The 21,609-nt window shown below is 35.3% G+C and overlaps 1 protein-coding gene across 4 annotated transcripts in view; it reads left to right on the forward strand.

Annotated features, from left to right (window-relative positions):
- Nucleotides 1-21,609, forward strand: part of LOC114054122 (serine/threonine-protein phosphatase 4 regulatory subunit 1-like) — a 79,218-nt gene that overhangs the window by 18,826 nt on the left and 38,783 nt on the right. For 2 of the 4 annotated variants that reach the window (XM_027877254.1, XM_027877257.1), the window contains exons 3-9: nt 1,731-1,866; nt 4,019-4,125; nt 9,002-9,144; nt 10,845-10,991; nt 16,415-16,522; nt 16,649-16,714; nt 18,811-18,969. In XM_027877254.1, coding sequence (XP_027733055.1) covers nt 1,731-1,866; nt 4,019-4,125; nt 9,002-9,144; nt 10,845-10,991; nt 16,415-16,522; nt 16,649-16,714; nt 18,811-18,969 — 866 coding nt within the window. The remainder of the gene's footprint in view (nt 1-1,730; nt 1,867-4,018; nt 4,126-9,001; nt 9,145-10,844; nt 10,992-16,414; nt 16,523-16,648; nt 16,715-18,810; nt 18,970-21,609) is intronic. The other 2 variants (XM_027877256.1, XM_027877258.1) reach the window with 2 other exon arrangements.

Below are 21,609 nucleotides of genomic sequence, written 5' to 3' on the forward strand. Positions count from 1 at the left end.
TGAAGAGATAGAAATAATAAGTGGCAGTGTCTGGGAGAAGACTGTTATTTTTATTTCCCTAAATAAGGAGCTGGAGGAAAGAGATCAAGTCTTAGTGGAGACAAATAAATGAAAACAGTAAAACAAGGTAGCCAAAAGAAATTACTCAGATTCACATAGCAAGGTCATAATAAACAGCAGTATCAGAACTTGCATCCAAACCTCTGCGTTATACTAAGCCAGATAAGCCTCAGTGTAGTTTTTGAGTAATTTTTTTAGTCTGATGTTAAAATCCTGAATAAAGTCAGGTCAAAATGTGTCTAAAAATCAAAGGTTTTTTTTGTTTGAGATTTTTAAGACCTTGATTTCCCATTTTTAAAGAATGAAAAGTAGGAGCAGCTAGGTGGCACAGTGGATGGAGCACCGGCCCTGAAGTCAGGAGGACCTGAGTTCAAATCCGGCCTCAGACCAAACACTTGACAGTAGCTGTGTGACCTTGGATAAGTCACTTAACCCCAATTGCCCCCCCCCCCCCAAAAAAAGAAAAATAATACTAACCACAGATTCTGGTATGAAAGGTATTTTCCTGTTAAAATAAGTATATATTGGTGTAACTTCTGCTACTGTGTTATTGCAATGTAACATGAATTTTTATAACTAAATTTGTAAACTTATTTATTTATAAAATGTAAACATAATACATTAGTGTATAAATATAATATTAATATAAATTTATTGGTAAATATTATTTACTTTTTTATCTTAGTAACAAGCACAGCGCTCAATCTGTAGTTCAATCACATCCAACTCTTTGAAACCCCATTTGGGGCTTACTTGGCAAAGATACTAACTAGAGTGATTTGCCATTTCTTTCTCCAGTTCATTTTTACAGATGAGGAAACTGAAGCATGCAGGGTTAAGTGACTTTCCCAGGGTCACATAGTTAGTAAGTATGTGAAACCAGATTTGAACTCAGGAAGATAAGTCTTCTTGACTCCAGACCCAGCACTCTATCCATGTGTCACTTGTCTGCCGTCATATAAATACTACCTGCTATTATTAAGTAAACAAGCAACATTAATTATTTAAAATCAAGCTACCTTTGCATTCTTCTAAAGGGAAAGTAATAGAGCTCATCCAAATCAGTAGTTCAGTGACCTAATCAAGGACTTATTATTAATAATAATGTGATACTGGTTTATTTATATATTATAATATGGTTTATATTATTTAAATTAATATTGAAATGAGTTTTTAATGTAAGAGAGTTTTAAATATATTATAAAAATATAAATAATTTTGCTTTTCCTACATTGTTTAAGGGGCTTATTCATGTACCATAAGTATGTCTTCATTAACTGGAGATTCTGTAAAGTACAGTTTTTTTCTTTTATTTGTGAAGGAAAACAAAAATTTAGGGAACTCTGCAGTATAGTGTTTTACTTTGTTTATAAAGCCATAAGTATAGTACCCATAACCCTTATCCCTGCTGCTGCTTCCAAGTTTGTACATCTTCTATAGACATGGCAAAGCAATCAAGGATGCATTACCCATTTAACTAAATCAATTTGTAGTTTCTTGATTTGTCTTAAAGTTTTTTGTTTTTGTTTTTTTTTTTTTGAGGTTTTTCAATGCGACTACCCCAGAAAAAGAAGAGATGATTTTACTGGGGTTTATCTCACATTGGCAAAGGGCAAGTTTTAGTTTCAAAGTGCTGTGATTATAAGGAATATTTCTGATGTCTCTGATAGTTGGTGTGGATGACTACAGCTCAGAGTCTGATGTGATTATTATACCTTCAGCCCTGGATTTCGTCTCACAAGATGAGATGTTGACACCATTGGGAAGACTGGACAAGTATGCTGCAAGTGAGAACGTATTTAACAGGTATGTCTTTTAATGTGCTTCCTTAAAGTGTAAATGAATGGAAAGTTATTTTGAATATTTAAATTTCATCATTTTAATAAGAGAATCTAATTTGTTTATAATCAGAATTTGGCTGTTTGAATTTACTATTTAGATGCTTAATTTTAGGCTATAGGATGTTATGTACTATTACTGTATATGTTTTTGAAAATTTAATAATTTGCATTAAAGTATTTTGCCATTGTTAGTTTGGTTAAGACTTCAGAGTTCTTGATCTTTTTTAGACACTTTAATGTAAGGGATTATATCAGGGATTCTTAACCTTTTTTTCGTCATAGACCTCTGGCAGTCCAGTGAAGCCTGTGGACCTTTCCTCAAAATAACATTTTAAAATGCATAAAATACATAGAATTACAAAGGAAACCTACCATGTTGAAATAGAGATGTAATTATTTTCCCATTCGTATTCCTGGACCCCCTGAAATCTATCCTTAGACCTGAGGTTAAGATGCTGTTGATTTCTGGTGCATATATTGCACCAGATGTTGTGCCAAAGTAAAACCCTCTAATGTTTACTTAGGTGCCTAGGCTAAATTCCTGTAGAAGCAAGTAATTTTTATATAGGTGATTTCTCAATTATTTGGTTTAGGGCCTCCTTTGCAGATTATCTCAGCATTTGAGAGTTGGAATGGACTTCAGTGGCCATGTAGTCCAACCTATACTTGAGGAGAATTCCTACTTTTACTGTATCTGACACGTGATCATCCAGTCCAGCCTCTGCTTGAAGACCTCAGTGAATTTAGACTAGTTCCTTCTCTTTTCGTTTCATCCCCTCAAGGCATTCAGATTTCTAGTAGTATTTGACTTAACCAAACAAAATCAGGACTTGCTGCAAAAATAATAAAATCCATTCCAAAACGAAGCATAATTTACTTTTCTATTTTGTTTCCTTATTTTCTGTACCACTGCTTTTATTCCATCAATACTGACAATTTTCTAGATTTGAAATTAGTTTGACAATTTCTCATGTTATGCTTGTGGAAAAAATTTGAAGTGGGCTAGGTAACTACAATCATGGTAGGCAGATTTGAAATTGGTGAAATGAATGGGCCCAAAGAGTGGTCACTGATGGACTGATAGCAGTTGTTTGGGGAGGTGTCTAGTGGAGTACCTTAGGGATCTCTCCTGTTTTGTACCAATTAATATTTTTATCATTGATTTTAATAAAGACATAGATGGCATGCTCATCATGTTGCAGATGACACAATGGTAAGAGAAATAGCTCACACATTGGATGACAGCATCGGGATCCATAGAGATCTCAGCAGACAAAAATACTGGGCCAAAGCAAATAAGATGAAATTTAATGATGATAGATGTAAAGACTTATTGGGTTCTAAAAAATCAACTTTGTAACCATGAGATGGGGTAGGTGGAGCTAGACAGCAGTTCCCTTGAAAGCTCCAAGGCTTTTAATGTTTTACAAGTTCAACATCAGTCAGTGGTGTCCCATGGGATCCAGAGAAGCTAATGTGATTTAGGCTGCATTAAGAAAAGCACGGTGTCCAGAATGAAGTTGGTGATAGTTCCTCTGCTGTATGCCCTCATCAAACCACATCTCATCACTGGGAACTATTTTACAAAGCATATTGATAAACTAGAGAGAAGATAACAAGGATGTTAAAGGGCCTTGAGATCATCATGGTGGGTTGAGGAAAATGGGTAACTTTAGCTTGGAGAAGATAAGATGTTGGGGATCACATCATCACTTCCTTCATATATCTGAAGGGCTACTACTGGGATTATTAGACTTGTTCTTGGTTCCAGAGGGCAGAACTAATAGAAATGAATGGAAGTGGCAAAGATGAAAATTTAATCATGTTGGGAAAAACTTCCTGCCAGCTAGTGTGTAACCCCATCCATATAATTAAGTTAGAGTAATTTCAATAGACAAATTAGTATTTATTTAGCAAAATTTATTATGAAATCAACTTTAGTACTTGACATTTGTATGATAAGGTAAATGCTTAAGTATTAGAAAATGTGAGGTCAGATCTTTCTTTAAAATTATCTGCTTCTAAGAGTACTTAAATGTAGTTCAAAACTCTTCTTTTTTTTTTTTTTAAATCAGTATAGTTTCTGCAACATTATACAATTCTTTTTTTCTGCCTAGACAAATGGTGGCCCGAAGCTTGCTTGATACTTTGAAGGAAGTCAGCGATGATGAAAGAGATTGTATTGCTGTATTGGAAAGAGTCAGCAGATTAGCTGATGATGCAGGTACCTGATATTGGAAAATCTATGTTGATATAGAGAAAGCAAATTTTTTCATGCTTTGAACATTTTCAGTCAGGTTTCTTGAATTGATTTCTTGGTAGTTATTAAAGCCTCATATGTATAAAAGAATCATACTTGTTTTAAAACTCAGCCCAATGCAAATAATTCAGTTCAGCACTAAAGAAACTTCCCTAGTTACTCAGACATAAATGCTTTCTATTAGAGTACTTTAATTCTAGCAATGCCTTCTCAAAATAAATCTAAATTTAGCACTCTCCTTTGCATTTTTACATAAAATTACCCAAATTTTATTTATTCAGTTGGGAGGTGAATGTTTTTTATGAGGTGATGAATGGATTGTAGGTTTCATTTTAATCAAGTCCTAAGCAGATTTGGTGAGAGGCAAGATAGGCAAAGGTAGTAAGGGTCTGAAAAGTCCTAAGCAGTATAGGGGATACGTAGGTGGCACAGTGAATAGAGTACTAGGTCTGGAGTCAGGAAGACTCATTTTCCTGAATTCAGATCTGCCTCAGACACTTACTAGCTGTGTGACCCTGGGCAAGTCACTTGATCTTGTTTACCTCAGTTTCATGAGCTGGGGAAAGAAATGGCAAACCACTATTTTTTTTTATCTTTGCAAAGAAAATCCCAAATAGGGTCGCAAAGAGTTGGACGGGACTGAAATGACTGAACAATAACAGAGAGCAATGCCGCTCCCGTGATCAAATATTTACAGAGGAAAAAACTTCAGGGACTATTTTTCATTTTTAAATGTACCTCTTCTCTAAGAGGCAGTTCTTGGTCTTCTCAGTTTCTGGTGCTTTCCCCTTTATGACTGTCTCCTATCTACTTTGGATGTTATCTTGTATATACTTTGCTCTATACATTTTGTCTCTCTTTAAAATGTGAGCCTCTCAAGAGCGAAACTTTTTTCACCTTTTCTTTGTATACCTGGAACAAAGCATAGTGCCTGGAACATAGTAATGGTTTAGTAAATTTTTCTTGCTTGCTTGCTTGATTGTTTGTTTATGGTCATTTATCCTACACTTCCCATGCCTGAGCACAGGTTCTCCTTCTGACTAAGTTCTTCTCTTTCATCTGCCTTGACTTCCGTATTCTAGAAACCATTTTTACTTTATCCTCTTTTTGAGTCACTCACTGACTTTTCCTAAGTCTTTGTTCCCCACATGTGATGACTGTCACCATCTATCTACAGTCTCACAGCCCCAGAGATTTTTGGTGCCTCAGTGCCTTCAGTACCCAGCATACCTAGAATTAGTCCTATTGATTTGAGGATAAATGGGTGTGCTTCATAGGGAAAAATACAATGGAGGGAAGTTCTGAGAAGAGGAAATATTGAAGGATATTTGGAGGACCATTTGGATTTAGAACAGTTACTAATCCTAGATTATTGAAGAATTAGCCAAGGGCTGGATAATGATCTGGAAATCAACAACATATAGATGATAATGGAACCTATGGTAGTTGATATTATCAGCAAATGAGAGAATATAGAAAGGGGAAAAAAAACAGGGCTCTGGACAGAGTGTTGTGGAAAACCACAGATAGTGAGCATGACAAGATTGATGGTAGCAAAGGTGATTGAGAAGGAGTTGTGAGACAGGAGGTCCCAGAGAAGAGACGGTATTCAGGAGGAGAGGTGTCAGCCATCTGGCAGAAGCATTTTCAGTTGAATGATGAGGTCAGAAGCCAGAATGCAGAGGGTTTAGAGGAGAAATGATAGCACCCAGTATAGACGTAAGTTTAATTTTGTATGTAGTAAGCTTTGTTTACTTAAACTGTTTCATGGGTGCTTGGTTTTCATAGTTTGTTTCTTATTCGGATGGGCATCTGTTCATGAAGCATTAGCATCTGCTCTCAGCTTTAAAAAAAAATTGAGGGAATACTTGCTAGTAGGCAGTTGGAGATGTAAGACTAGAGCTCAAACAAGAAGACTAGGCAGGAGTTAATTATTTGGTAAATTTAGAAGACAGTAGATGGTTGAAAAGATGAGTAAAGCATTTATTAAGTGTTTACTTTGTGCCAGGTAAGCTCTGGAGATAAAAATAAAAGAAAGCAAGATTTTTCCTGTGCACAAAGAGCTTATATGGAGGAAGAAAAATATATAAGAGGGTGTGAGTGGCTTCAGGCAGTATAGCATGGGGATAGCTGGAAAATGGTGGAGGCTTAGGTCCAAGCAAGTTAAGACAAAAACCAATCATAGTCATAGTGGTTAGAGTTCAAGATTACAAAGGGAAGCAGGTAGAGATGATGATAGAGTCTATACTTAAAATTGGAGGTGTCGATGGGCTTTCCTAGAGAGAAATGAGACTTGAGTTTCAGGAAATGTAGTTAAGAGGCACAGAAGGTGGTGGAGGGTGCTAGCAAAGAAAATGGATAGTTATTGGAAAGGCAGGAAGAGAGCTGGGATAATGGGATGTGAGGGAAGTTAATGGGAGTTGAAGGAAGATGGTTTGAAGAAAACTAGTGCATTTGAGAGGTCACAATGAATGAAGACTGAGAAAAGATGGCTGTGAGATCTTTGGTGATCTTTTGAGCAGTTTCATCAGAGTAGGAATTACAGGTGGTTAAGGTGTGATCTTGATGAGAATCTTACTTAGAGTGGTATTACTTAATTGTGACAAAATAACTGTCACTTGGATTCATTGAACTTTTGAATATCCTGTGTTTCATTTTAATTGTGAAAAGTGTCCAAAGACTTATGGTTCCTAGTACAAATTTAATTGTAAACTAAATCAAATAGTCAAGATTTTTCTTTAAGAAAAATAACATTTAGTAATCGTGCAATACTAATCAGAAGTGCTGTGTTTGAAGTCATGGGACATAGGTTTGTGTCCCAGCTCCACTACCTTTGTGAGACTTTAGATGAATCATTTGTTGCCTCTGGGCCTCAGTTTTCTCATCTATGAAAGAAGAGGAAAGGACTAGCTAATCTCGGAAGGTTTCTTGTTGTTCTAAATCCTTTGATCCCGTAAACCTTAATTCTTCCCCCAATACTGTCAAATTGGGTCAGTATCACACACAGCTCTCTGTAAAAGAAATCATACATGATGTGATTTGGAGGTTATTCCCTCACTCCCATCAAGATATTTTCCCCACCTACTATCGATGCCTGAAATTTTATTAGAGCATCTTTTAGTCTGAGACTTGGATCCTGTTAAAGTGTTTCACTTCTGTCTGGATAACATACCATTATTAGCCATTTATGCTGAGATCTGGTTTTAAAAAGGGAGTGGATAAAGAGTATCTGGTGTAGGGGGAGAAATGAGATTTGGGAAAGAAGCAGAAAAGGAAACAAAAACGAGGAACCTGGGGAGGAATAATTGTGAGAGTGATTGTAACAAAAAAATTTAGCTGCTTCATGGTTTTCTCTAGAGCCTGCCCTGCTTCCTTAGAAAAATTCAAATGGGGAGATAATTTTGGGTGCATTTCAGTTTTAAATATGTTTCATAAAGAGGGGGTGTCATCTAATAAGTAATGTGGTCCTAGTCTTGGACGTTACCTTGTAAATTAGTAGTCCATTTTTGGATTCAAATGTGGAAAAAGTCAATAATAGAATTCTCCCTATCTATCTTTATAACTTTATTTGGCCCACTATCTTGGAACAAATAAAGACTATATTGGCATTTAAAGCCCTTCACAACCTGACTTTGAAACCCACCTTTTGAGTCTTATTATATATCACCCTCCTTCAAGAATATTCAAAGTGACCTTTTTGCTGTTCCCTAGACATTTCACCTTCCAGATTGGAGTCATTCTGTGACTTTGCACAGGCTGTTCCATGTGCCAAGAATGTGCATTTTCCAGCCCCTTCCACCACCACTATTGCCATGCCCTTTTAGAAACCCTAGTTTTCCTTCAAAGCTCGGTTTACATATTATTTCCTATGTGAAGCTCTTGCTGATTCTTTCTACCCTGCCAAACTCCCCCATTCCCACCACCGAGTTAGTGCCTCCCCCACAAAATTACTTCCCATTTATTTTGTGTATACTTTTATGTATGCACGTTATTTCCTCTATAAAAGTCACTAACATATTACTTGATCTTCACATACTCATTCTGCCAGTGTGAAACAGTAGAAAAAGCTTGAAGATCAAAGATCCAGGTTCAGATCTTCATTCTGTAGCTTGTTAGTTGTGCAGCCATGAGCAAATCATTTATTCTTTGGACCTCACTTTCCTCATTTTTAACATGAGAATAATAATACTTATATTGCTTATATCTTGGGATTGTTGTGAGAAAAATATGTGGAAAACCATAGAACACTCCATAAATTTGAGCTACATATAACTATTTAATTATATTTCTAATTTTCAAAGTAAAATCAACCTATATGTTACTCAGTGTAAGATTTTAATCTTGACAGCATATCAGACATCAGAAAATATGTATCACAAAAAGAAACTTTGGTATAAGAGAAATAGAGAAAACATAGATGAAAGTAGCCTAAATTTTTTCTGGTCTGCCTTTATTGGTATTTTCTTTGTTACTCTTCAGTGCTGTCAGTTGTAATTGGTCTAACCCCCGTCACTTAATCCACACTACATGTCCTGATCCTCTTTGCTTTACAACATATACTGCTTCATGGAATTTGAATGGAAAGATCATAAAGAGAGGGGCTTATTTAAGGAATTGATCCATTGAAGATTCTTTATAGCATTTAGAATTGATTAGACACACTTTTATTTTCTCAGGCTGTCTTCTGTTCTAGGAAGGCACAAGATCTTTCTAAACACTAGACCAAAGAGAATCAACCTTGACTTCAAAACTTGCATATATAGTATTGCTATAAAGAATTTGCTTCAGCAGAAATTCTTGTGGATTTGTTTGTTTATTAACATTTTTATTATTTTAATAGAGCCAACTGTGCGAGCTGAACTGATGGAACAGGTGCCTCATATTGCATTATTTTGTCAAGAAAATCGACCTTCAATCCCATATGCTTTTTCCAAATACTTGCTGCCTATTGTGGTTAGATATCTTGCAGATCAGAATAACCAGGTAAAATTTCTATATAAATACTTACCTATTCTTAAAGGGAAATGTGTTTAGTATGACCTGATAGTAATGGATCTAAATCTGGGTAGTTTATGTTTTCCTCCCTTGGGCTATGTCATAGGCTGACTTCTCTTCTCCCTCTATACTATTTATCTTGGTGAGCTAATCAGCTCCCGTAGATTCAGTTATTATCTCTGTCTGATAAGTCTCAGATCTCCTTATCCAGTGCTTACCTCTCTCCTAACTTCCATTCTCACGTTTCCAGCTTTCTATTGGACATCTTGAATTGGATGTTTTATAGATATCTTAAACTCATCATGTCAGAAACTGAACTCATCATCTTTTTCCCTAAACCCCTTCCCTCTTTCTAACTGTCCTGTTAATATCAAGGGCCCCATTATTCTCCCAGTCACCAAGGCTTTCTACCTAGGAATCATCCTCTCTCACTCCCCATATCCAATCTGTTGCCAAGTCCTATCAGTTATACCTTTGTAACCTCTTTTGTATATGCCTCGTCTTTTCTGTCACAGACTACCATTCTCATGTATGTAGGCTTTGCTGGTTGGTTCAAGCCTCTCCTACTCCAGTCCCTCCTTCACTCAGCCATCAAGTAGATCTTCTCAAAACACAGATCTGACCATGTCAGTCCTATCCCTCATTCATTTAATAAATAGGATTCAATAAGTTGCAGTGATTCCTTGTGTTGTCTCCAGGATCAAATATAAAATACTCTGTTTAGTATTCAAAACCCTTCATAAACTGAACCCTTCCTACTTTTCTAGTTTCTTACATCTTATTCACCCCATGTATCCTGAAGTCCAGTGAACAGCCTCTTTGTTGTTCTTTGTACAAAACACTCTATCTCCCAACTCTTTGCATTTTCAGTGGCTATCCTCCATACATGGAGTTCTCTTCCTCCTTATCTCCACCTTCTGGTTTCCCTGGCTTCCTTAAAAATATCACTGTCTACAGGAAGCTTTTCCCCAATTCACCTCAGTGCTGTTTCCTTCCCTGTGTTATCTCCAATTTATCTTGTACCTATCTTTTTTTATACGTACTTATTTTGATGTTGTCTCCCCTATTAGACTGTGAGCTCATTGAGATCAGAAATTGGTGGTGGTTTAGGTTTTGGGGGTTGGTTTTGGGTTTTGGTCTTTCTTTATATCCCCAGTGGTTGGTACTTAATAACTGTTTGTTGACTGACTTTTTTTTTTCCTCTGGTTGCATGGTATCTTTTCAAAAAGAGCCACTTCATATTTTTAAATAATTGTTAATAAAACTTCTTGACCTCAGCTAAACCCTGAATCTTCTCATGTGTAATTCTCTGTGTGAACATAATAACTTACTGTTGTCACAACAAATCTTAGACTATGATCATTTGCAGTGCCATAGTGGAAGATTACTCTTAGCTCTGTATATGTATTTGCCAGCTCATGGACATCGCTATAATGGCTATCTTTTATCGTATGATGAGTCACTAAATGAAAGGGTATATATGATCTCCTAAAATCATTAAAACAGAATAGTAGATTTATTACTATTTAAATTGGTGAAAAAATAGGCAAAGTTCCTTTCATCTTCGAAGTTCTATTGGTGGTTGAGTTTTGAGCCCTTTGATTGCAGAAATAAGAAGTCGTTTGGTTTATGGTATGCATTAGAAATGTGTCACCTATTTACTTTCTATTTTTATGGATTTTCTTTAGGTGAGAAAAACAAGTCAAGCAGCTTTGCTGACTTTACTAGAGCAGGAACTTATTGATCGATTTGATGTGGAGACCAAAGTATGCCCAGTTCTTATAGACCTAACTGCACCAGATAGCAATGATGATGTGAAGACTGAAGCTGTGGCAGTGAGTAAATGATGCTTCTGCATGTTAAACCTATATTTGAAAAGTAATTGAATATGGTTTTGTTTTAGCAAGACATGTTTGTAAGTTTCCTGTTTAATATGTAACATGAAGATTTATAGTATGTGAAAGTTTTACGTCATATTTATTGATGCATCAGTAGTATGACATGTCTATTAAAAGTAATCACAAAATATTGAAATTTAGTGAGAGAGATGGATTTGAAAGAAGAGATATTAAGTTGGTATCTTAGGCAAAAAAGAGAAAAATAAGGGATGAATTCTTTTTAAAGTGACTCTTACTCCCTCTTTCCAGATAAAACTGTTTGAAGATGCTGCCCTGCACTTTATGGGTGATTTAAGAGGGATTTTAAAAAATAATTTTAACTGTGCAATTTTTTGTCTTGTATGTTGGTGAACCTAACAATGTGACACCACTATACTTATTGTATATTTACTTTATTTATATTTGTCGAGGGTTCAGTTTTTTCCCCCAAAGGCATATTCATAATCCTTTTTGTGCTTTTAACTGTTATTTTTCAATTTTATGAAACAATTCAGTATTTGTTGTTTGTTTGTTTGTTTTTACTTAAAGTTGCTAGTGTGGTAAAACTTTCAAGACAGTAAATAAATTTGTCAGCAGAATTTGATTGTCTTTTTTAAAAAAGGAATAAACTCAAAAAAACTGGAAAAAAAGGTCTGTATGAAAATCCATTTTAGTACAATGATACCAGATTAAATTTTTTTTAATTGTAATAATTGTGTCCCCAGCACTAAGACCTTGAGAAGGTAAAGAATTGGGATATTCAGTCTTTACCTTGAGTTGCTTATGTTGTCAGTTAAAAAACCATAAAAGTTTACAATTAGAGAATAATTGATGGAATTAAATAATATAATCAAATGAAAGATTTAATACTAAGGATTAAGGGGAAATAATGCTGATATCCTTTTAAAATTATCCTTTGTTAATAGAGCTGTTTGTATTATCTCTTTTGGGCACAATTTATGCCAATACTGAATTAAATTTAATCTTTCATTCAGTAGGCAATGCCTCAGACTTATTGTTCTTATCATCATTTTATTATTGTATTGTATACTTCAATGCGTCAGTTACCACTAATTTTTAGCTGATAAATAGCCTTCACCTGACTGTTCTACACTGAATAGAGTGGAAATTTAAAAGTGGATTTTTGTTTTAAAATGTATTTTTTGATAAAGAAATCTTAAGGATTTACAATCAGCTTCTTCGAATAGATGGTAAACCACAGATAAAAGTTTACATTGTGCTACCACTCTATTATGAATTGTTAGGTAATATACTCTGCTGTGATTTTGTTTTAATATGTGCAATGAAAATTAATCTGCATATCAGATTAGTTGAAAGTGAGGTTATTTTTTGTAGTCTCTGAATAAGCAAAAAATATAAATATGGAAGAAGCTTATGCTTTTTATGTGTCTTTTAGTCTTTGGGTCTAAGGATTATTTTTTTTTTCCATATGCTCTAGTCTATATTTTTTTTTTTAAGTAGATAATTTAAGTATCCCTTTTTAATGTTTATTATATAGTGGGTATAATAATTATTTGATGGATAAGGAATCATATCTTACTATACTTCACTAAATAACTTCAAGATTGGGAGAGAGAGAGATTTAGAAATGTAGTGCTAGAGAAAGAGCTAAGATGGTAGTATAGCTGAGCTCCCATTAACACCTCCATACAGATACAGAAAATACTCCAGACTGAGTTCTTATCTGGAATGCCAAGGAGAAATCAGTCATTTTCCCATGCCAAGTTGGCATAGAGAGTCAAACAGAGAGATCTGGGAGTGGGAGTCTAGCCAGGAACAGTTACCCAAAGCAGGATAAGGCTGTGCACTGGGTCAAAAAGAGGTTCCAAATCCAACAAAGGAGGATGCAGCCTTGTACTGGGTATAAGAATAGATGCCCCCTGACAGCTGTGTTGCTCACAACTCAGCTGTAGAGATGACTGTGGAGTATACCAGCCTCTTGGGGTGTGGTGCTCCAGGTTAAGCAGCAGTTGTGTATTTAGGCCGTGTACTGAGCAAGAAGCAGATGTGTCTCTGATACCAGGATTAAATTAGAGTTACAGTTCCAGCCTCCAGCCCACTTTGAAGCTTGCAGTGAAATAACCAGGGCAGGAATCACAGACCAAAATGGAGCCTGCAATCCTGTCACTCTACCAACAGAGCTTTCCAGCTACCTAATGGTGGTTAAGTTCACCAGCAGTCTCCTGAAGTTCCAGATGAGGCATACCCACAGATGTCGTTCAAACTCACACCCAGGTCAAGAACTAGAAGAGGTCAGACCAGGGGAACAGAAATTGAACTTAGCCAGAACTGAACTCAGACCATTTTGGCAGCACTGAAAGTTTGCATGTCCCCAACCTGAGCTGTCTGTGAAATCCTGGAGTAACTTAACACTTACTACATTAAGAAAGCAGCAGCCAAACGAGTCTAGACATTCTCCCTAGAAATGTGTAGAGCCCAGCCCTAACATAAAGTCCAGAGTTAAGAAGTAAACTTGGAGGTGAGGAAAAAAAAAAGAATTCACATAAAAAGGTATTATGGTGACGGGACATTTAAGACAGATCCAGAAGAGAATCATTCCAAAACATCTTTAAGTAAAGCCTCAGATAAAAATACATCTTGAGTACAAGTTCAGCTAAAATTCCTAGAAGAGATAAAGCAAGAATTAAAACATGTTTTTATAAATTAAATGAGTGGGCTAGAGGGAAAAAATATATGAAAATAAATGAAAGCTAATGAAAAAAATAATTGTAAAGAGAATTAGCAGCTTGGTACGAAAGATATAAAAACCTAACAACCAACTCTTTGACAATAGAATGGCCCAAATAGAAATCGAATTCCATGAGACAACAAGAAATACTAGAAGTCAGATACTTTAAAAAAAAAAATCAAATGTAGTTTGGCTCATGGCAAAAAAAAAAAAAAAAACTGACATGGAAGACAGATTGAGGAAATATAATTTAAGAATCATTGGACTTGCAGAAAGCCATAACCAAAAAAGAGCCAATAAATCATAAAATAAAACTGCCTGAACCTTAGACCCAGAGGACAAAGTGGAAATTAAAGAAAGAATCCACTGGTCACTTCCTGAAAGAAACCCCAAAATGAAAACTCTAGGGAATGTTATTGCCAAAATCCAAAACTTCCAAGTCAGAATTACTGCAAGTGGCCAGAAAGAATTCAGATACCAAGCAGCCACTGCTAATTTAGCAGCTACCCTATAAAGGAGTACAGAAAGCTTGGAATATGATGTTTCTGAAGGCAAAGGATCTAGGTTTATGACCAAGAATAAATTCATCCAGCAAAACTGAGAATAATCCTACAGGGGAAAAAGTAGATTCTTAATGAAATAGAGGACTTCCAGGTATTCATGGTACAAAAACTGGAGCTGCACAGAAACTTTGAAATGCCAATGCAGGAATTGAGATTCACAAAAGGTTAAACGTTAGGGAGCCACTAAACAAGCATTAATTGTTTACATTATAATATGAAGAGACAAATGTGTCTCCTTAGAACCTTATCCTCAGGAGTCCTAGAATCTAATTAGACTGAGGCCTGGGTATACCATTTCTATTTTGTTTTGACTATCTTAAAAGAATAGATAAGGGGAGAGGCAGGAATTATCTTGGTAATTGGGGCACACAAGCTGAAGTTTATACAAACAAGTAGTATAGAGTAAGGGCATTTGGTACTTGAACCTCATTGTCATCTAACTTGGTCAAAGGAGGGAGAAAAATGAACCTAGAGTTGGATACATAAATCCTTTCCACTCAGTAGGGAAACTGAAGGGGGAAGGGAGATGGGAGAAATAACAGGGAGGGTAAATTAAGGGAGGGAGTACTCCTGAGCAAAATGCAGCAAGGATGTATGTAGAAAAATATATATTGTAATGATGGCAAAGAATTGGAAACTAGGGGAGTGCTCACCATTGGGGAATGGCTGCACAAATTATATATAAGGGTGATAAAATACTATTGTTTTGTAAGAAATGATGAAGAGTGAGATAAGGACCCAGAGAAATGGTTTATACAGTGACAGCAATACTGTTAAAAGGCAAATAACTGATTTGGGAAGTTTGGACATAGCCACTTTGGGAATTTGTTTTGTTTGACTGTACATGGTCGTAGTAGAGATTTTGTTCTCTTTTGAGAGAGGGAAGAAGAGAAAGCAGATTTTAGTTGATTGAAAAAAATAATTTAATAATAAACATAATAAATAATAAATGAATAAGTAAAAATAATTTTTAGAATGCAGTGGTGCTCATTTTCTTGAAGTCTGAGCAGTTCTCAATCATGGGGGGGCAGATTATTTAGGTCATTTTCATCTTTAGATTCTTCATGCCTTCTGTATTATTGCTATTAATTTCTCCATAATAAAAGAATTAGCCAGAAGAAATAAAAGGAGACAGAATTCGGTTAAATTTTTTATCCTTTAGCCAGTACAAGGTAAAAGATTTTAATCATAAAATTATAGAAAGTGAGAGCTAGAACAGACTTTAGAGATTATCTTGTCCAGTCTCTTGTTTTACTAATGAGAACCAGAGGATTTATTATTTGCTTAAGGTCAGTCACATAAGTGGGCAAAGCTGAGACTTGAATCTAAATCTCCTATTTTTCTGACATAAGTATGTTTTCAAAAGGTTGACACCTTTGATTAAAGTAAGGTTTTGTGATTATCTCTGGATTTATTGGGGCTTTTGAACATTTTAGGCATTTCATAAGTTGTTGTTGGTTGATTTTCATTCATACATATATTCTTACTCCTAGCAGAATAAACAAAGTAGAGTCATCTATAATTAATCTAGATAGTATGTTACAGAATAATAATTCAAATTCATATAATGCTTTGAGATTTTCAAAGTGCTTTACTCAGAACATGCCTATAAAATAGGTAGAATATTATTAGTCCCGTTTTGAGGATGAAGAAACTTTGATTCTGAGAAATTAAGTAATCCCATGATCACATTGACAGAATTCAAACTCTGGTCTCCTGACTCTGGTATTCCACATAGTGTACCACATTTCCTCATGTCTTAGACTTCGTGGTTCGTTCTCATTCTCTCTCTCTCTCTCTCTCTCTCTCTCTCTCTCTCTCTCTCTCTCTCTCTCCCCCTCTCTCCCTCTCCCCTTCTCCCCTTCTCCCTCCCTCTCTCTCCCTCTCTCTCTCCCTCTCTCCCTCTCCCCCTCTCCCTCCCTCTCTCTCACTCTCTCTCTCTTTCTCTCCCTTTCTCTCCCTCCCTCTCTCTACCCCTCCCTCCCTCTCCCTCTGTCCTATACACACACACACATATTATGTGATGTTTGATTATGTGATTTAAATGAATTAAAGTGTTTGTCCTTTAAGATGTTCCTAAGCTTATTATGGTTTTACTTTGCTATTAGATAATGTGCAAGATGGCACCTATGGTTGGAAAGGATATCACAGAACGACTTATCCTCCCTAGATTTTGTGAGATGTGCTGTGACTGCAGAATGTTTCATGTTCGGAAGGTATTACAACTTGGGTTCTTTGAGAATACAGGGTGATAGTGGTGAATCACAAAAATCGGCTGTTATAAAATGACATTGTATTAAACTTGCTATTTTGATATATCAGTGTTACTTATTTCTTGGCAGGTCTGTGCTGCTAATTTTGGAGACATTTGCAGCGTAGTTGGGCAACAAGCCACTGAGGAAATGTTGGTAAGTGTTATAGTTAAAAAAGATTAAGCATTGAAAATATTAGAAAATAATTATAAATAAATTCCTGAAGTGCATGAGATACTCAAAACTTTTTATACAAAGTCCTACAATTTTAATATGATTTTACACAATGAAAATGTCTTAAGGTTTTCCTTGTAGCTCTTGGCACATGGGAATAAAGGACATTTTATAGGAAAACAATTGAAATAGCAGTTTTTTATGTGAACATAATATAATATATAGAGTATTCGGATACCTTTTTATTGCAGCAATAATTTTCATTAAGTTGATTTTATAATCTTGTTACTGTCTTTTTTATATTTAATATTGCCCTAGTTTGTGGGAGTTTTGGTTTTTTACACTAGAAGGACTGAGTATATCAATTAATGCAAAAACATTTTATTAAAATTTTACTTTGAAATAAAAATGTTCCTTCTAGCTCTTTGCCTCAGCAATAAAAATGCACTGTCAATGCAACTTAGTTCTTGGAAGTGTTCTTAAATTCTAGACCTTCTGTTGTTAAAAAATAATTATAAACTTTTGATTATCAGCATTGCTAATTAAACTTGCTCTGTGATTATTATATTAATTCAGACTCCTAAAATACAATTCTTAAGTCACTTCCTCTTATCCTTATCAGAATTATTTTTCCATTTTTCCTTTATATTTAACAAAAATAGCTTATTTTATTAAGGCACTTTAAAATTTGTAACCTATTTTACATTATTTGATTTGAACCTCAAAACAACCCTATGAAGGTAGATAGACACTATAGGTATTTAGTATTCTAACCATTATGCCATGTTGGCATATTGGTTAATGTATGCTCTGTTCTGCTGGTTCAGCTTTTTCAACTCTGCATAGATTGCCATTTGTATAACTGGAGGTAATACTCACATAAAGGAAATGAGGCAACAAGCATTTAACCTCTCCTTTGTACCAGACATTGTAATTGGTGGTAGGATCCATTGGCATATTAGAGTATTATTTCACACCGGTCTATTCTGTTACGTTAATACACCACAATTTATTTGCTCATCCCCTTGTTGCTGGACATTCAGATTTTTTCCCCAGTTTTTTTTTTTGCCATTAAAAATAGTGCTACAATGAAAATTTTTGAATAGATAGGGTTTTTTTTTTGTTTTTTCCAATTAACATTTTTAAGGTATATTACCAACAATAGATGTATTGAGTCAGAAAGTATGATGATTTATTTAATTTTTGCTTCATACTACCATATTCCTGTCCAGGAAAGAAAAGTGTGCAATTTCACTAGCAATAAATGTGTATCTACTTTTCTACAACTCTGCCAGCATGTCTTATTACTTTTAATTCCTTTGCCACTTTAGTGAACGTAAGGTAATACTTTATAATTTTTTATTAGATCATAAATTTAGAGATGGAAAGGATCTTAAAAGTAATTCAGGCCAACCTCATTTTACGCATGAGAAAACTGAGATCAAGAAGTTAAGTGACAAAGGAATGAGTGGCAGAACAGGATTCAGGCCCTTGTCCTCTTGACTCTAAATTTAGAATGCTTTCCATACCACCACACTTATTCCCTGTTACAATGTGCAACTCTTCGATTTCAATGAGGAAGCATTTTTTGAATCTATTAACATTTTTTTCCTTCTTCTGAAAGTTCATTCTTCGTTTTCTCTGAGAAGTATCCTTGTAAATTTGTAACTTTATATATTTTTGATGTTAGATTTTTCTATTTTATTTGCCACATTTTTTCTCAAAAGCTTGTATATGTGTGTGTGTGTGTGTGTGTTATGATGTGCTTCTGTCTTATCCCTAAAAATTCTTTCTATTTGTTGAGTAGTGAAAAAGTCATCTGAAGAAATGGTTTTCAAGGACTGGTTTGTAGAGAAAATAATCTTGTGCTGTACAAAAAAGCTATTAACAAAAATCACAATTACCTTCCATTTAGATAATTTTAAAAAATAAATTTCCCAATCTTTTTTTTTGTTTTTTGAACTGGAGATTCCTTCCCTCCCTGATGAGGGATTAGTGGAGAAGTCAAAGTAAGTACCACCTGCCTCCTCTCTAAAAATGTGCACGTATAATATACCTATTTTGTCTTCCCCATGTAGCTTCCCAGGTTTTTCCAGCTTTGTTCAGATAATGTGTGGGGAGTAAGAAAAGCTTGTGCTGAGTGTTTCATGGCTGTTTCATGTGCAACATCTCAAGAAATCCGTCGGACAAAATTGTCAACACTTTTTATTAATCTGATCAGTGATCCTTCACGATGGGTAAGATTTTGTTTTAATTAAATCTTTTTTTTCTGCTAACCTGTAAAACGTGTATTAAATGTCTGCCTCCAACATAAAGCACTAACATAAGTTTGTTTAAGATAATATTATTGCTTTTAGGAGACTAAAGCAAAAGAATGCCTTAGTTCAATATAGTCCAACTCCCTCATTTAACAGATTGGAAAACCGAAGCCCAGAGAGGGTAACTGACTTAACTTTATGGTCAAATGAGTAGCTGATCTAGGATTTGAACTCACATCCTTTGACTTCAGATCCAGTGGCTCTTCGTGGTGTCTTTCATAACTAATTGGATTCTAATAGGTGTAGGTATACCTTCTAGAGACAGTATAAGTGGATTCACACTTCTCGGAGATGGTAGAATTTGTATAGGCTGTAACATTTGTATATCCACCCAGCAGATATGACTCTTTTTGAAACTGTGTCCTATCTTTGATCCTTCCCAGTCCCTAATCCATTGACAGTAGTCCTGGCTGTGAGTGGAGAACTACCTGAATGAGTTTCAGGTTATTCAGAACCTCCCCTCACGTACCACCAGTTCTACTCTTCCCCCTTAGAGTATATGCCTAGTACTGGAATCTCTAGGTATGTACATTTTAGACAAAGCATATTATTCCAAATTCTTTTCCAGAATGGTTGGACCGACTTAGTCCTTCCAACTGGGAGTTTTCCTAATTTTTAGCATCTCAGCTAAGTTAATATGTTGGGAATTTTAAAATATGCATTATAAGATTTTAGTCCATGGAATTCTATTTATCATATCTCTAAATCCTTTGACATCTGTTCTCTCTTAATCTAGATTGTATATCTACTTCCTTTTCTCATTCCCAGATTTTAAAATGATGAGTTCACTTCCTTCATGTGGTTCCTGACCTTTTTAGCCAGGCAACCAGTTCCTCCTTATTGGTGAAAATCAGATCAAGAATAGAATTTCTCCTTGTTGGTTCCTTTATCTTCTGCAGATTGAAATTATTATTAAAGCAAGTCAGGACAGTATTACTATCTGACTTTTGTCAAGATCTAGCACATCTGGATAATCAAAGTTTCCCTTTAATATTCTCTCATGCCTTTGTGGCAGGCTTGTGATGTGTTTGTCAGACTTTTTCTCTATTCTTATCCCCAGGTGGTCTGTAATATATGCTGATGACATTACTTATATTTGCACCTCCATTGATCTTTTCCCTAATACATTCTGCCATGTTTCCTCTCTGGTTTCTGGATTTTCTCAGGAGTGTAGATGGCTTCTTAAGATGAATTATTCCACCACTGTGCCAACATCCTTTTATTTATCCTGTCTTTTGAGAAAAATTACACCTTTTTCTAGTCATATTTCATTCATTAATTTCATCCCATCAAGTCTCAATTGATACTTACAAGGTCAAATTTGCTTTCTTTCATCACAATTTCTAGTGCATCTTGTTTGTTAACCACATTTTGTATATTGGAGTTTAGATATCTGAGGTGTCTTAAGAGATTTTCTATCATATCTTGGATACAAGCCTCAGGAAGTCAACACCTCTTCATTATTATCAGATTGATAAATAAGCATCTCATTCCTGAGTCACCAACCACCCTGACGTGTCTCTTCTTCTTCTGATCCTTATAAGATGCTCTGTCACCTAATAGTGGTTGGAGAACTGCAACATTATTCTTATTAGAAGTTCTTGCTATATCTTCAGATTCTTCGCTCCTTCCTCCCACATTTGTTAAGCTTTCTTCCATTTTTTTTTTACAAGTAATTTCATTTTTCCCCATAACCTGGAGAATGGAGACAGATTCTTTTTAAACAGTAAAGTAAATGCTTTCTGGAGAGAATAGTATCTGAACTGAGCAGAGATTTTAGCACTCAGATATTAAATCTATTCTAAGCATTGGAAGGTATAGCTAAAACATTGACTTAGAGAACAGGACAAAAATTGAAACATAAATCGTCTAGTTTAGCTGCACCATATACTAAACTCCTTCATGTTTGAGAATTCTGTTAGACTAAGATTATAGAGGGGAGTTTAAATGACAAGGTCAGGAAATTAAATATTCTGTAGTCTGTGAGGAACTACTGAAGAATTTTGACTAGAAAGTGACATCATAATACAGTGCATTAGGAAGATTACTTGAGCAGCTTTGGAGGATGGATTGGAAAAATGATAGATTGGAGATAGGAAAGCCAGTTAAGATGATATTATATTAATCTGTTGGAAGAGAAATGAGTACTTGAACAAGGGTGATTGATCAGAGTGTAGAGAAGGGCCTCGTTGCTTGAAAGATTGTGGTGATAGAGATAGGACTTGGCAACTTTTTGGATTGGGGGTAAGGGATATGGAAGAATGAATAAAGTTTGCTCCAAGTTTATGAACATAGGAGGATAGTGGATGCCATTAATAGAAATACAGAGTTTTAGAAAGGGGCAGTGTGGTGATATGAAAGAGATTTAGGTACCGTTTTAGACATGTTGATATCCAGTTGGAAATAAGAGAGTTAAGCAGTCAAGAGTAGTTGTGTATGAAGCTATAGAAAGGTAAATGATAAATGAAGTAGAAGGAATGAATGACATCACCAAATTAGATTGCATGATGAGGGTAGGGAAGAGAAGGCCTAGGACAGAACAGTAGAGAATACCCACTT

Source organism: Vombatus ursinus, unplaced genomic scaffold (assembly GCF_900497805.2).
Source record: "Vombatus ursinus unplaced genomic scaffold, bare-nosed wombat genome assembly UNPS02014812.1, whole genome shotgun sequence".
Lineage (NCBI taxonomy): Eukaryota > Metazoa > Chordata > Mammalia > Diprotodontia > Vombatidae > Vombatus > Vombatus ursinus.